The sequence below is a fragment of the Podarcis pityusensis genome (assembly GCF_964106645.2).
Source record: "Podarcis pityusensis genome assembly, chromosome: 17".
Taxonomy (NCBI): domain Eukaryota; kingdom Metazoa; phylum Chordata; class Lepidosauria; order Squamata; family Lacertidae; genus Podarcis; species Podarcis pityusensis.
The window spans coordinates 7,790,023-7,805,903 of NC_138042.1; the positions used below are offsets into that span (position 1 = coordinate 7,790,023).

Here is a 15,881-nt window from a genome sequence, read left to right on the forward strand (position 1 = left end):
TATTGCCCAGCCCTAGTAACCTGTAAGGGACATGGGTGGCGCTCTGGTCTAAACCACTGAGCCTAGGGCTTGCCGATCGGAATGTCGGCGGTTCGAATCCCCGTGACGGGGTGAGCTCCTGTTGCTTGGTCCCAGCTCCTGCCAACCTAGCAGTTTGAAAGCACGTCAAAGTGCTGCAAGTAGATAAATAGGTACTGCTCTGGTGGGAAAGTAAACGTTGTTTTCGTGCGCTGCTCTGGTTTCACCAGATGCGTCTTAGTTATGCTGTCCACATGACCTGGAAAAACTGTCTGCGACCAAACGCTGGCTCCCTCGGCCAGTAAAGTGAGACGAGCGCCGCAACCCAAGAGTCATATTCACAACTGCACTTAACTGTCAGGTGTCCTTTACCTTTTTAGTAACCTCTAGGTTAGATTACTGCAACACATTGTACAAGGGTCTGCCTCTGAAGAGGTTCAGAACCTTCAGGTGGTGCAGAATTCAGCAGCAAGGTTGCTCACCAAGGCAAGGCAGTTTGAGGATATCACACCAATCCTGGCTCGACTGCGCTGGCTACCAATTAGTTTCCAGGCCCAGTTCAAAATGTTGGTTTTGATGTATAGTCCTAAATGGCTCAGGACCACAATATCTCCAAGGACTGCCTCTCCGCATATGTATAGACCGGGACCCTGCAATCATCACCTGAGTCCCTTCTTCATGTGCTTCCTCCATTAATAATAATAAAAAATTGTATTTATATCCCGCCCTCCCCAGCCGAAGCCGGGCTCAGGGCGGCTAACAACAATAAAACAATACAAAAGTACAGCACAAACAACACTCTAAAATCATTCATTATAAAATTAATTTGTATCAAGCCACTGGCAACCATTGGGCCAGAGCTCCGCGAAGATTGCCAAGGGAGGGAGTCAGGCTGTGCCCTGGCCAAAGGCCTAGTGGAACAGCTCTGTCTTGCAGGCCCTGCGGAAAGATGTCAAGTCCCGCAGGGCCCTAGTCTCTTGTGACAGAGTGTTCCACCAGATCGGAGCCACAGCCGAAAAAGCCCTGGCTCTAGTTGAGGCCAGCCTAACTTCTCTGTGGCCTGGGACCTTCAAGATGTTTTTATTTGAAGACCGTAAGTTTCTCTGTGGGGCATACCAGGAGAGGCGGTCCCGTAGGTACGAGGGTCCTAGGCCGTATAGGGCTTTAAAGGTTAAAACCAGCACCTTAAACTTGATCCTGTACTCCACCGGGAGCCAGTGCAGCTGGTATAGCACCGGGTGAATGTGATCTCGCAGCGAAGACCCCGTAAGGAGTCTCGCTGCAGCATTCTGCACCCGCTGGAGTTTCTGGGTCAGTCTCAAGGGCAGCCCCACGTAGAGCAAGTTACAATAATCCAGTCTGAAGGTGACCGTCGCGTGGATCACAGTGGCTAGGTCAGGACGAGAGAGGTAAGGAGCCAACTGCTTAGCTTGGCGGAGATGGAAAAATGCCGCCTTTGTTATAGCTGCAATCTGTGCCTCCATGGAAAGGGAGGTGTCAAAGATTACACCCAAACTCTTAACGGACGGTGCTGGAACTTATTGCGCCCCCGCAAGAGATGGGAGTTGCCCCCCCCCAATCCCATATCGTCCCGTCCCAGCCACAGGACCTCTGTCTTCGAAGGATTTAGCTTCAACTGGCTCCCACGTAACCATCCAGCCACAGCTTCCAAATATCTGGTCAGTGTGACTGGGGCCGAGTCAGGATGGCCATCCATCAACAGATAAGAGTTGGGTGTCATCGGCATACTGATGGCAACCCAGCCCGAAACTCCGGACAAGCTGGGCGAGGGGGCGCATAAAGATGTTGAAAAGCATCGGGGAGAGTATCGCACCCTGAGGTACTCCACACACCAAGGAGTGGCACGATGACAATTCCCCCCCCAAGTGCCACCCTCTGTCCCCGACCAGAGAGAAACGAGCGCAGCCATTGAAGGACTGTGCCCTGGATCCCCACGTCGGCAAGGCGGTGGTCCAGGAGTTCATGATCGACCATGTCGAAAGCTGCTGACAGATCTAAAAGAATCAGCAGCCCCGACCCGCCTCGATCCAGCTGTCTACGAAGATCATCTGTTAGGGCAACCAGAGCCGTCGTTTCATTCAGAAACCCACCAAGCTGTTCAGCAACCGCTCTCTCAATCACCTTACCCAGGAACGGAAGATTCGAAACCGGGCGGTAATTGGATAGATCTAAAGGATCTAATGATGTTTTCTTTAAGAGCGGGCACACCATTGCCTCCTTCAGTTCCCCTGGGAATGTCCCCGTGCCAAGGGACAAATTGATGATATCCCCCAGGAGGGCCCACACCTCGTCTGGACACGCTCTAATCAGCCAAGACGGGCACGGGTCGAGAGGACAGGTGGTGGGCTTTCCAGCTCGGAGGAGTCTGTCCACATCGGCTGGGGATATCCGGTCGAAGTGGTCCAATACTAGACCCGAGGACAGTCAAGGGGCCTCCAGTTCCTTTATTGTATCCAAATTGGCAGGGAGGTCATGGCGGAGCAACAAGACCTTCTCCGCAAAAAAGCTCGCAAATGCCTCACAGCTGTGTGTCAAATTGTTATTTAAATTTGGCTGTCCCTCAAGGGACGTTAAAAACCTGATTATACTAAATAATTGTGCCGGGCGAGAGCTAGCAGATGCAATGGAGGCCGAGAAGTAAGACTTCTTAGCAGCCTTCACCGCCATCTCGTAGGTTTTCATAAAAGCCCTATAAGATGTTCTTGAGGCTCCGTCACGGGCACCCCGCCATACTCGCTCTAGCCGTCTGAGGTCCCGCTTCATTTTCCGGAGCTCCTCGGTAAACCAGGGAGCCCGGTTTCTGCGGGGTCGCAGAGGGCGCTTAGGTGCGATCTCATCGATGGCTGCCAGGAGCTGGATATTCCAGCCCTCAACAAGTTCAGTCAATGAGTCGCCAGGGGGAGCAAGGTCCCGCAAGGCTTGGCGGAATCTCTCAGGGTCCATCAGCCTCTGCGGGCGAGCCCAAATCGGCTCACCACCTAAGTAGGGTGGGGGTGGAAAGTCAATCCTGGCTTTCAGAGCATAGTGATCAGACCATGGCACCTTCATCGAAGGAGACATGATCACATCTATACCTATGCCAAAGATCAAATCCAGCGTGTGGCCTGCTTGATGTGTGGGGCCCGAAACAAACTGGGAGAGCCCTAGTGTCGCCATGGAAGACACCAGGTCGAGAGCCTGTGAGGAGGGAGTGGCATCAGCATGGATGTTGAAGTCCCCCAATACCAATAGGTTAGGGAACTCCAAGGCCCAGCTGGCCACCGCCTCCAATAGGCCTGACAGGGTGGCTGCTGGTGCGCTAGGGAGTGGTTTATTGTTTTGTTATTATGTTACATATTTTTGCATTTTTATACTGTAAACTGCCCTGTGATCCTCAGATGAAGGGCGGTATAGAAATCCTACTTTTAGACAAACTTCCCCCGCCCCCCTGTCATGGACAAGTGCAACAAATTTGATGAACAAAACTATTTCAGGCCTTTTCCACTCTGTAATGTGTTCCAACGGTGACAAATAAATAGTTCACGGCATGAAAATCATACCAGGGCCTAATCAGTTTTCAACTTGAGGAAATTCAGTGTCTTCTTGAATACTTTGATTTCTAAGAAAACACTGCTGAAATGTAGAACAGCTCACTAGCTAATGATGATAAGACACTCTATGATGGAATGCTTAAAAGAAGTGGTGCCATTACATTTCAGGTAGCTGATTTTTCATTTTAAAACTGAATGGTGTTTTTTCATACCAAAGAAAGTTTCAGGATCGAAACAAAAGAAACCCAAATTTCCTATTTACATAGCCCTTCCCTACAGGATGCTTCTAAAAGGAAATCTCTCTCCTATGCGCTGCTTACAAGTCATTTCAGAATAATAAATCAAATACTGTGTGCAGCAACCTCAGATTTGCTTAGCAGCTTCATATCTCCAAACTGCATGCATGATAAACAAAACAAAAAAATCTCATAGGGAAACGAGATATTAGAAAAGGGGACTGAGTTCAAACCCTATATAGCCATGAGGCTCCCCAGATAAGTAGCAAGAGAATGTTTGGTCTGAGGGTAACCTTCCCCCACAGGACTTTAAAGATAATGAGATATTCCCAACACCCGAGCAACTTGGAAGATAGGGATAAAAAAGTATGGGCAAATAGCTAAACTATCCATTCTGAGCAACCTTTTACCCTACTTACCAAACTTTATTCATAAGACAAGATGCACAGAAACTATCGCAGAAACACTCCCTTCCGAACTGGAAACCTTCATCCGAAATCTAAACCCAAACAGAGACTAGTTCCTGCTTCTTAATGGTAGACATTGTGTTGAGAGTGGAGCCTTGCTTTAAATTAAGCCTTAACTATTTGTAAATACATATCAGCAAGCTCTATCCTTATTCAACCTTACTACTCTGTCTTCCACAGAGCATCAAGTTTTCATTTCATTTTCATACTGCTTTCAAGCACCCACAAACTACCTGTATGCAGAAAATATGAACATTACAGAAGGAGATATGGTACAGCTCTTTCCAGAGATTTCTGGGACCAGAAAAGTTTTTAACGTGAATTAAATTTGACTGCATCATAGTATCAGAATTGTAGTTATTTCTATTTTATTATTTATTGAATTTATATGCCGCCCTACACCCACAGATCTCAGGACGGTTCACAGGATAAAATCAGAGTATAAAACCACAAAGTACTCAATCAAAATAAACAACCCAATAAATCAACCCCCCCCCCAAAAATACATTTTAAAAGGGCCCAGGAATCTCAACTAGATCATACATGCCAGATGGCCACCCAACCTCTCCTTAGCTGAAGAAGCCCATCATGTCAAAACACGCCTCAAACAGCTCGTCTGAAATCTCAATCAAGGTCCATGCGTGCTACAGTAACAATGCAACGCTTGTGGGTAAAATCCATCCCGCTGCCATTCCACCTGAGCGCGCCTTAGAGAAGAGGGAACCATCTCCACGCCTCCTGCACGTGCCAGAGAGAACTGTGCAGCTACCTTTCTGCGTGCAGGGACTGATCCCCCCCCCACTCCTCGCGCGCGCTTTTAACCTGAAGTGGTACAGCCGAGAGAGCTCCGTTGCCTCAGGACTGTCCTTCCTCAAGCCCCGCTGCATGTGGAGAGTCGCTCTCCAGCATCGCCATCCCCGGGGCCTGCCGTGAGGATAGGGAGGGAGGCGAGAGATGCCCCGCTGCTGCCCGCTCCCTCGCCGCCGGGCCGCCCTCCCCCGCCCGCTTCAGCTCCCTCACCTGCCGGGCGCGCTGCACCGCGTCGGCGAAGGCGTCCTTGCGGATCCCGCCAGGTCCGGGACCCGCCGCTCCACCGGCCTGGCCGGCCCCGCCGGCGCCCCCTTGGTTGGGCGGCCCGGCTCCCCCACCGGCGCCCGGCGGCCCAGCTGAGGGCGGCGGCGGCCCGCCGGCGTTATAGTCCGACATGGCGGCGGAGACGGAGCGGGGCACCGAAGGCTCAACACGGGATGCAGGCCGAGCACTCTGCCCGTCTCCCTCACCACACACTCACAGACACACGTCCGCGCTGCACGCTGGGAACGCGAGGCGGGACTACAACCCGTTGCCCTCCGACCTCTCCTCGGAGGACCAATCGCTTAGGGGCTCCGGGTGACTGGCATGGCAAAGGGCCAGTGGGTACAAAAGGAAACAGGCGGCCTCAACGCCCGGCCAATTAAAAGCTAAAAAGAGGAGGGCTCTGCAGCTTGAGTGCCAGGGTGCTCCTCGAGTGGCAAGCGAGGGGAGGAGCGTGATTTGTGGTTTGCGACCTATTAGAGAATGGCAGGGGCGGGGTGAGAAGCCGTCCTTGGACCAATCAGGGAGGCAAGGTCGCTAAACCTCAAGCCCCTCCATTGGAGAAACGGAGACTACGTCATGTGGCAGAATGCGCTGGTTTCAGCCAAAGCGACAACCGGGTTCTGCCTCAGAGGCTGGGGGTTGAATCCCCTCACCGTTTGGAAGGGCGGGGCTAACGTGGGGTTACGTCATTTCTTAAGGGGCCCTTTAATAATAACAATAATAATAACGGGGGGGGGAATTATCGCGTTCGACGTGCGCGTCACCGCCGGCCCGCCAAAAATCAGCAGGGACAAAAATCTAGATTTCTCACGTAGGCCCTTGCACGGGGAGGCAGGGGGGGGAACCCGCTTCCGCTTCTTTCCCGCCCCCTTGGAGGCGATTGGTCGGAGAGCTGCAGTAGGGCGGAAGTGCAGCGTGATCGACGCGAGGCTGGACCAATGAGGCGGGACGCAGCTAGCCGGTCTCTTCCCTCGGGGTTGCCATAACAATGACAGGAGCGGTTGCCGGAAGGGGCGGGACACTGGCCAACGTCCCTCAGGCTGGAGGCGCCGGGCGGATTTCAGGTTTCCGTGGAAGGTGCTGTGCGCTGGCCGAGGACGCTGAAGTCCAGGAGCTGTTCCTGGACACCGTTGGAACGACCTGCGTCGTGGCGTGAAAGGTGGACCCCCTCCTTGCTTCCCTTCGACCTGCAGGTGAAGGAGGAGGCCTTGTTCCCGCGGGGTTTTGTGTACCAACGTTTTTAATGAAAGGCCTGGTGCCGCGTTAGTCTTACTGGGGATATTTTCACACACCCCTCCCCCATTGCGAGAATCTGCTGATCTGATGTTTTGAGAAAGGAAGGGGCGGAAACTGCTCTTCGCTTCTTCCGCTCCTGCCTGACTCTGTGGGGGGTCTGTGTGTTATCTATGTAGTGATTAGATGGCTGAGTGACAGCTGTAACACTCATGCAAGCCAGTAGTCTTAGTTTGCAGTAGCTTTTAGAAATAAAAGAGGTTATGCTTAGCAGCAAGCTTCTGTGTTGTTTATACTCTGCATGAGTATGGTGCTCACAATGCACAGTTGTGAGTCCAGTGAACTTAGACCTGCTTTCTAGGATTGGAAGGTCTCTGGAAGTGCTCCAGTCATCTAGCCCAGTCGGGACAGAACCAGTTACAGTCATCCCTCGGTTGAATGAGCTTCGGGTTGAGCGCGTTTGAGTTGCGCTCCGTGGCAACCCGGAAGTAATGGAGCGCGTTACTTCCGGGTTTCACCGTTTGCGCATGTGCACACGCTCAAAATGACGTCATGCGCAAAAAGTGACGCCGTCACTAGTTACGTTTGCTTCTAGATGCGAACAGGGCTCCGGAACAGATCCCATTCGTATCTAAAGGTACCACTGTATTGAGCCAGTCGCTGGCACCGGCTCAAAGGCAGACTGACAGATGTAACTACCTGCATGAATTAAACAGGTTGCATGTGGTATTAATGGTTAATTGCTTTTTTATTACTGCATTCCCCACCCCGGTTTTTAGGTGTTCTTATTTTTATCTGTAAGCCGCCTTGAGTCCTGGCCAAGGGAAAAGGCGGGTTATAAATACATAATAATGTAAGGTAAAAGGTAAAGGACCCCTGGATGGTTAAGTCCAGTCAAAGGTGGCTATGGGGTTGCGGCACTCATCTCGCTTTCTGGCCGAGGGAGCTGGCGTTTGTCTACAGATAGTTTTACAGGTCACATGGTGTCAGGGAACTGCCATCGGAAGGAAGGGAAGTGAAAGGGCTCACACAGGTTGGGAGAGACTCAGCAGCTGAAGAGGGAACCAGTAGGGGGAGAGGAGCTGAGCTGAGGGAAAGGGAGCTGGAGGGATGGCTCAGAGACACTTCCAGCGAAAACAGTGGGGAGGTTTCAGGACCTCCTGTAGGGACACCCACTCCTCGCCGGAAACTGTCACGCAGAGAGTCCAGAAGACGTGTTTCCGTTAAGGAGCTTTTATGTTGGAAGCGATTCCGAAAGCAACCACTGTCGGAATCTGCCAGCGACTGACGGAGCCATGTTTAAGGGGCTCCGTTACAGACAGAGGTTTGCAAACTTGACCAAACTCTGAGGGACTAGGATTTTACACACAAGCAGCTCATCGTCCCATCACAGCATTCCGACAGTCTTCGTGAGCAGCTTGTGCAGGAGAAGGCATCATGAGCAACCCAGCCGGAACCGGAGAAGCAGGAGCTGGAGCGGGTCCAAGCCTGGAAGAAAGGTACCGGGTGTTGGAGGTCCAGCTAGCGCTGCAGACGGCGAGGCTTGAGGAGAGGAGGGCTCAGGATGCAGACAAAAAGGGGAAAGACACCCAGCTCGTCAGAAAGGTACCAGGATTGGTGCAGAAGTTTGGGGGGGAGCCCAAAGACTATCATGGCTTTCGGACAGAGATGCAATATGCCCTCAATCTGCAGTTTGATGAATTCCCTGACGAGGAATCACGAGTGGCTTTCGTGATTGGGCATCTTGAAAAGGGGGCGAGAGACTGGGTTAGACCCCTGATGGCAGCGAATAGTGACGTCCTAAAGGACACGATGAAGTTCTTTCGCGCCATGGATCTGATGTTTTCCAGCGATATTGAACAGGGAGTGGTCCGCAGACAGTTAATGGCTTGCAAACAGGGGAGCCGATCTGTCCGTGAGTACTGGACTGAGTTCACCATGTTGATCCATAAATTGGGGTGGGATCTATCGGCGGAACCCATTCAAATGCTCTTTGAAGAAGGGCTTTCTTCGGCTGTGAAAGACGAACTTTCCCGGGCGCCCAGGGCGGAGTCTATGGACCAGCTGACCAAATCAGCGCTGACCATAGGAGCGCGCCAGGAGGCGAGAGCATTGGAGAGGCGGGAAGGGAAGGGGGAACGTTGGAAGGAGTTCCGCATTCCAGACATTCCAGAGCCAACTTTCCCGCCGGCAGAGCCGATGGAAATCGGAACAGCGCGCGCGCGCGCAGTTTCAAAGCCCAGTGAGGGGGGAAAGAAGGAGGGAAAAGGCGCCCGGAAATGCTATCTCTGCCAACAGCCAGGTCACTTTGCCAGAGTCTGCCCCCAGAGGAAGGAATGGCAAGGGATGGTAGGAGCTGTGGAGGGAAGAGAGGAAGAAATACCGAAGCAAGTAAAAGCCAACGCCTGGCTGCCACCGTCGGGGCACAGCAGCCAGGCCAAAGAGCAGTGAAAGTGCCCACGCCAGAACCTCCTAAACCCGCCCTAGTGATAGAAGTGGCGCTAGAGCTGCCAAACGGACACCCTCTAAAGATAAAGGCGCTGTTGGACTCAGGCAGCTCCTGCAATTTCATGAGCAAAGAGTTTGCAGCTGAACACCAGATACAGACGATCCCTTTAAGCAACCCCCTGCAGGTGACCACGATCGATGGCAGGGAGCTGTTGGGAGGAGAAGTCAGCTTGCAGACCGTCCCAATGATAATGAAGGTGGCAAGGCACACCGAACTGATAGCGTTTAATGTGGCCACCTTGGGAGGAGCTCCCATTATATTGGGGATGAGCTGGCTAGCGTTACATGATCCGCTGGTGGGCTGGCATCAGAGAGTGGTTTCTTTTGGTTCAGCACATTGCTTAGAACACTGCAAAGAGGGAAAGGGTTTGGCAGGGGCCCAAGCCACCCTAGCAGGGACTGAAGTAACGGAGAACGTGAAGGTACCACGACAATACGCAGATCTCCGCGACGTCTTCAGCGAAAGGGAAGCTGACCAACTACCCCCGCATAGACCCTTTGACTGTCAAATCAATTTACTCCCTGGGGCACAGCTCCCTGTAGGCAAGCTGTACGCCATGTCAGACAGAGAGATGCAGGAGCTAAGAGAGTTCATTGACAAGAACCTGAAGAGAGGGTTCATCAGAGAGTCCAGGGCGGTGGGGGGCAGCCCAGTGTTTTTTGTGGATAAAAAAAACACGAACAAGCCGAGGCTTGTGTGTGACTTCAGGGCCTTAAATGCAGTGTCAGAACCAGTGGCTTTCCCTATGCCCAGGATTGACGACATTTTGACAAGGGTCAGGAAGGGAAAGATTTTTACTAAACTGGACCTAAGGGGGGCGTACAACCTGATACGAATAAGGAAGGGGGATGAATGGAAAACCACCATGTTCACCCCTTTGGGGGCATTTGAATATTTAGTTATGCCCTTCGGCCTACAAGGAGGCTCCGCGTGCTTTCAATCGTTTATGAACCATGTCCTGGGGCCTTTGCTTTACAAGAATTGTGTGGCCTTCTTAGACGACGTGTTGGTGTATTCTGAGAATGAGGAGCAGCATGTGAGAGACGTCAGAGAAGTGTTGAGCAGGCTGCAAGCCAACCAGCTGTGGGTGAAACTGGAGAAGTGTCAGTTTCATACCAAGGAGGTGGAATTCCTGGGGTATCGCCTGTCAGACAAGGGATTGGCCATGGATCCCGGCAAGGTCCAGGTGGTGCTGGAATGGAAAACACCCAAAACAAGGAAGGATGTGCAGAGGTTCCTAGGATTTGGGAACTTCTATCGTAAATTCATCCGAAACTTTGCCCACCTGACGGCGCCCATTACGGACTGTCTCAGCAGTAAGAAGAAGTTCGTTTGGACTGAGGAGGCGGAGCGAGCATTTGAGGAACTAAAAAGGGCCTTCGCCTCGGAACAACAACTCCTGCATGTGGATTTACAAAAACCGATGAGAGTGGAAACTGACGCATCAGACAGAGCTATTGGGGCGGTGCTTCTGCAGCCAGGGAAGGAGGAGTCAGAGTGGAGACCGTGTGCCTTTTTTTCGCGAAAGCTGAACAAATCCGAGAGGAACTACACGGTGTATGACCGAGAACTACTAGCCATTCATGAGGCGTTCCGGAGATGGAGGCACCTGCTAATTGGCGCACAACATAAGGTGCAAGTGTGCACTGACCACAAGAACCTAGAGTATTGGAGGACGGCACGAGTGCTCAACCAACGGCAAGTGAGATGGGCCCAGGAGTTCTCCAAATTTAACTTTGAGATTTGTTACGTGCCAGGCCCAGAGAACATTAGGGCGGACGCTCTCTCACGCAAACCTGAATATTTGGAGGGGGAGGGAGCACCCGAAGAGAGACATGTCATTCCAGAGGACCGCTGGGTGTGTGGGGCGGCATTGGTGGGACAAAGAGAACTGGTAGAGGAAACAGAGAATGATGAATACGCCCAGAATAAGCTCAGAGGTCTTAGGGGTGAGGGAGAGGAACCAGGGGGTTTCGAGGAAAGAAATGGAGCTTTGTATTACAAAGGGGCACTGTATATCCCTGAAGGAGACTTAAGGGGGAGGGTACTCAAGCAGTTGCACGACAGCCCCACGGCGGGGCATTTTGGACAACACAAAACCATGTGGTTGGTCACCAGGGAATTTTGGTGGCCTAAGGTGAGGGAAGATGTACGGGAGTATGTAAGAGGGTGTGAGCAATGCCAGCGAGCCAAAGGGGAGAGGCGGGCACCGGCGGGGCTATTAGAACCCTTACCAACCCCAGAACGACCTTGGGAGGCAGTGTCGATAGATTTTATGACTGATCTGCTGAAGTCCAAGGGGAAAACAGCCATCATGGTGGTGGTAGACCTACTAACAAAGATGTGCCACTTTGTAGCCTGCTCGCATGCAGCCACGGCGGAAGAGACAGCGAAGTTATTTGTAGAACACATTTTTAGGTTGCACGGAGTGCCATTGAGGGTGGTCTCAGACCGAGGAAAACAATTTACTTCCAGGATCTCCTAAACATAGAAATCTCACAATGCGATCTTATTGCAGTATTACCTTTGAACCAACACCTCAGGCAACAGAAAGTGATGCTTGCGTTTTACTCTCCAAGGATCCCTTCAGCTATCATCAGGCAGAAATCACTCTTGGCTAGGTATGATATCATCCCAACAAGAGTTTTTATGGATAGCATGACCCACCCCCTTCTACTTGCCGGCCACGGCACGGAGCAGACTCTGTCGGAGAGGTCAGGAGTACCTCGGGACATCGAGCCTCCTCTCTCGGAGGATATCCACCCGTACCGAAACTGGACTTACCCTACGCCCCCACGAGCTTTAAAGAAACCCACTGGCGCAAGTAATTCTCTGACCCCACCGGAGGAAAGAGAGCTTTTAGCCACCTTTGGCGACCTTCCACCGAGAGAACAACAAGAAATAATTGATAGACTAGAAGTACTAAATCATCAGCTCATACATGTCCAGAAGAACGGAAAAGTCCTGCCCACTTTTCAGGATATCCCTGCCAGCTTTTCGGAGTCGTGTTTTAAGGAAGCAGGAAGTCTTCCTTACCTTAGTCCAGCTCCTAAACCCATGCCTCCCCCTCTTGTGGGCAAAACCCACCGACGCTTGGCAGACCCAGGTCTTGCCTCACAAGTTGGCCTCTCATCCCAACTCTTGATAAATTTTGACTCGCCCTCCAAGAGTCCCCCGCTGAGGAGTGTAACTCAGAGTTCCTTCCACCAAAACAATTCCTTACCATCTAATCCATCAATGCCGGAACTGGAGTCTTCATACTCCCCTGAGCGGCATAGACCCGACATACAAACGGTACCAGTACGCCGAGCATCCCCCGTACCTTCGCCAGTACCAGGTCAGGGGAGTGCTCCACCTACATCAAAAAATGGCCCGGATTTGATTGAAGACCCGGCCGGACATATAAACCAAATGGTTTCATCGGCGACCTTTGGACCTCGCGGTGGGGCAGTCTCAGCAAATCCAGTGGAGTTTCCCACTGAAGTGTCCGCCCTTGGGTTAGCCAGCGGGAGACCCGTTTTGTCGCCCCAGCCAGAATACCTCACTACCAACTTTAAGACTAGGTACCTTCAGCAGGTGCCTGCCATGCAAAGTAAAATAACTGACTTTTTTGTGGGGTCTGCCTTGCCTCCAAAGGACTCACATTTCTCCCCGAAATGACAGCGAATTGGTCACAACAGGAACTCCCCCCTATCAGTCCTCAGCTGGAACATTGCGGGCTGGAGGGGAAAAAAACTTGACCCAGAATTCTTGGAGTATATTAACCTGTTTCATATTATCTTGGTCCAAGAATCGTGGGAAGTAGAGAAAATTGCCCTAAATGGCTTTGAGCTTCTAGAACTCCCTGCCTGCCCCTCTCAGAAAGGAGGCCGCCCCAAAGGGGGCCTAATAATAGGCATCTCCCTCAACCTACATTCTAAATTTACTCTAGTACAGGCCTTGCCTCCTTACGCCCTTACCGGGCTGATTGAGGGGGAAAAGATCTCACTTCTAGTTACAAATGTTTACTTGCCACCTGGGGGTTCTTCCTCCGAACTGGGCTCTAAATGGGGCTCGCTAGAAGAGCATTTGCTCTCATGCTATGTTAAGTTTCCAAACACCCCGGCCATAATAGGTGGCGATTTTAACGCCCGCACAGCAGCAAATTGGGACTCGCTGACCAAAGCTAAATGGTGGGTTACCCCAAACCTTGATAATTATGATCTGGAACATATCATGAGGAGAACTTCTAAAGACCAACGAGCAAATGAGGCTGGAGTACTCCTCTATCAAATGGCCATCCGTTTAAATCTGGTCCCCCTAAACGGCACATGCCTCCCTGATATTCCAGGGGATTTCACTCACCTGAGCGTCAAATCAAACAGCGTCCTCGATTACCTGTTGGTCTCCAGTGATCTACTTAAGTGTATTTCCACCTTTAAGATCGAGAATGTACAATCTAGTGATCATCTTCCTCTGGTAGCCAAGCTTTCCCTGAACTGGCAGTCGGAGGCCCATAGACATGCGACCCAGATGGTAACCAACGAATCTCTCCAAGTAAGAGGAATCAAATGGTCGGAGACCCAGGCTCAAAGGTATCAGGAATTCTTTCAAAAAGAAATCCTCGGGCCCCATTCCAACATAGGCTCTGCCTCAGATGAGCATAGCATAGTGTTGAAACGCTTCCACCATCATACGACTGATCTTACGTCCTTCTTCAGGTTACCACCCAAAATATTAAATCGAAACGAGTATACTTACGGTGCCCCCTGGTATAATTCTCAGTGCAAACAAGCAAGACAGCGCCTTCGTGCTATATATAATGTATATAAGACCTCTGATGCATCTACTCTGCCAGCTAGTTATGCACAAGCCAAGCAAGTTTACAAACGCACGCAGAAAATTGCCAAACGTGAGTGGCAACAAAATCGCTGGCAGGCCTTGATTACTGCTTCAAAGCCACATAGATCCAGGGAATTCTGGTCTTTGATTAATAGAAGGGCGAGGAAATACCCAAGGGCTGTCATCCCAGCACCGACATGGGAATTGTTCCTGAAGAAATGTTTCTCACAGGCAGATGCCCCCTCCGACCATCTGATGCATCTGTTTTCCCACCTACCTATTTGGCCTTCCACCGATCCTGACGAAATAGCTAAGCTAATAGCCCAGCTGAAACCGGGCAAAGCCCCAGGGCCCGACCTGATCCCTGCTGAAGCCATCAAACTACACCCAAAATGGTGGGCTGGCATCTTGGCCAAAACCTTCGACGCAATCAACGCTTCCGGTCTCATCCCCAAAATATGGAAGGAGGCCATTATAGTACCAATTCATAAAAAAGGTTCTCCAATGGAGCCGGAAAACTACCGCAACATCAGCCTCCTCTCGATCATAGGGAAAATTTATGCCAGCTTTTTGCTGACTAAACTATCGCGATGGGTAGATGAGACTAACCAGATTGGCCATGAACAAGCAGGGTTCAGAACTAAACGTTCTACAACTGATCATGCGATAGTTCTTTACCATCTGGCACGGAAGTACTCCTCCCCTCCCCGGGGCTACCTTTGTGCTGCCTTCTTAGATCTAAAGGCAGCCTTTGATAGCGTTCCTAGAAATATTCTTTGGGAGAAACTTGCGAAACAGGGCATCGATAGAAGACTCCTATGGCTTATAAGTCAGCTCCACGAAGGTACCCATGCCAGAGTGAGACTTACTCCTGCGGGCGACCTCACAAATTCGATACCAATAAACAAGGGAGTGCGCCAAGGATGTATACTGGCTCCCTGCCTATTCAACCTATTCATCAGCGACATGCGAGCACCCCTAGTCAACTCATCTCCAAGTACACACGCGCCTAGACTAGCGGATTACCGCTGTCCACTCCTTTTATATGCGGACGATGCGGTAATTCTATCTTATACACGTGTTGGACTAACCAGAGCTCTGAAGATCTTTGCCACGTATTGTCAACTCAACCAATTAACCATCAACCATGTTAAATCTAAGATTCTGATTTTCACCAGAAGTCGGAGATTATACGAATGGAAGCTTGGCGGAGCAAAAATAGAGCAAGTCCTAAAATTTCAATACCTAGGAGTTATTTTTCAATACAATTTGGGGTGGAAAGCACAAATTCAACACCTACTTAATAAGGCCAAAACTCTGTCATATGCGCTCCTCCGATTTTTCTTTTCGGATGGAGCTTTGCATGTTCCCTCGGCCCTAAAGGTGTTCAAGGCAAAAGTGGTTACCGCGCTTGCCTATGCTGCCCCGCTCTGGGCCGTGATGACAGATCTTGCTCCTCTTGAGACTCTGCAAAACCAATTCCTACGTCGGATCCTAATGCTTCCCCTGTGCGTAAGTAACGCAGCCATGCGACTAGAATTGAAGATCGCATCCCTAGAAACCTGCCTGTGGAAGCAAGTCTTCAGTTATTGGTTATCATTGTGGCATAGATTACCAGACCATTACCTTGTCCAATGCTTATGGCGAGATGAATTCTCCAGCCTTTGGACTAGTAGAATTCATGCCAAACTCCTGAGTTACGGAATCTCTCCCTTAGATTCCCTAAAACTAGATCAAATCACTGCTCAAAGACTGATCCGCCAAAGACTGGATGACATCGATTTACAGCGAAATTATACGCTGGGGGGAGGTGTTTGTTCGCCCCAGAACATTGGTATTACTTTAACTTACTGCGTTCCATCATACCTCTCCTCCCTTTCGACTGTTGCCCATAGGCTGGCCTTCACCAAAGCGAGGTTTAACGTTTTTCCCTCCAATGTTCTGAGACATAGATTCTCAAAGGGCCAAG

At 51.0% G+C, this 15,881-nt stretch overlaps 1 protein-coding gene across 2 annotated transcripts in view; it reads right to left on the bottom strand.

Annotated features, from left to right (window-relative positions):
* The window catches only part of KHSRP (KH-type splicing regulatory protein), a 26,083-nt gene extending 20,511 nt beyond the window's left edge, over positions 1–5,572 (bottom strand). The window contains exon 1 of one of the 2 annotated variants that reach the window (XM_080988146.1): positions 5,293–5,572. In XM_080988146.1, the coding sequence (XP_080844272.1) occupies positions 5,293–5,478 (186 nt within the window). In that variant the 5' untranslated portion in view covers positions 5,479–5,572. The remainder of the gene's footprint in view (positions 1–5,292) is intronic. The other variant, XM_080988147.1, reaches the window with a different exon arrangement.
* Positions 5,573–15,881: the final 10,309 nt, after the last annotated feature.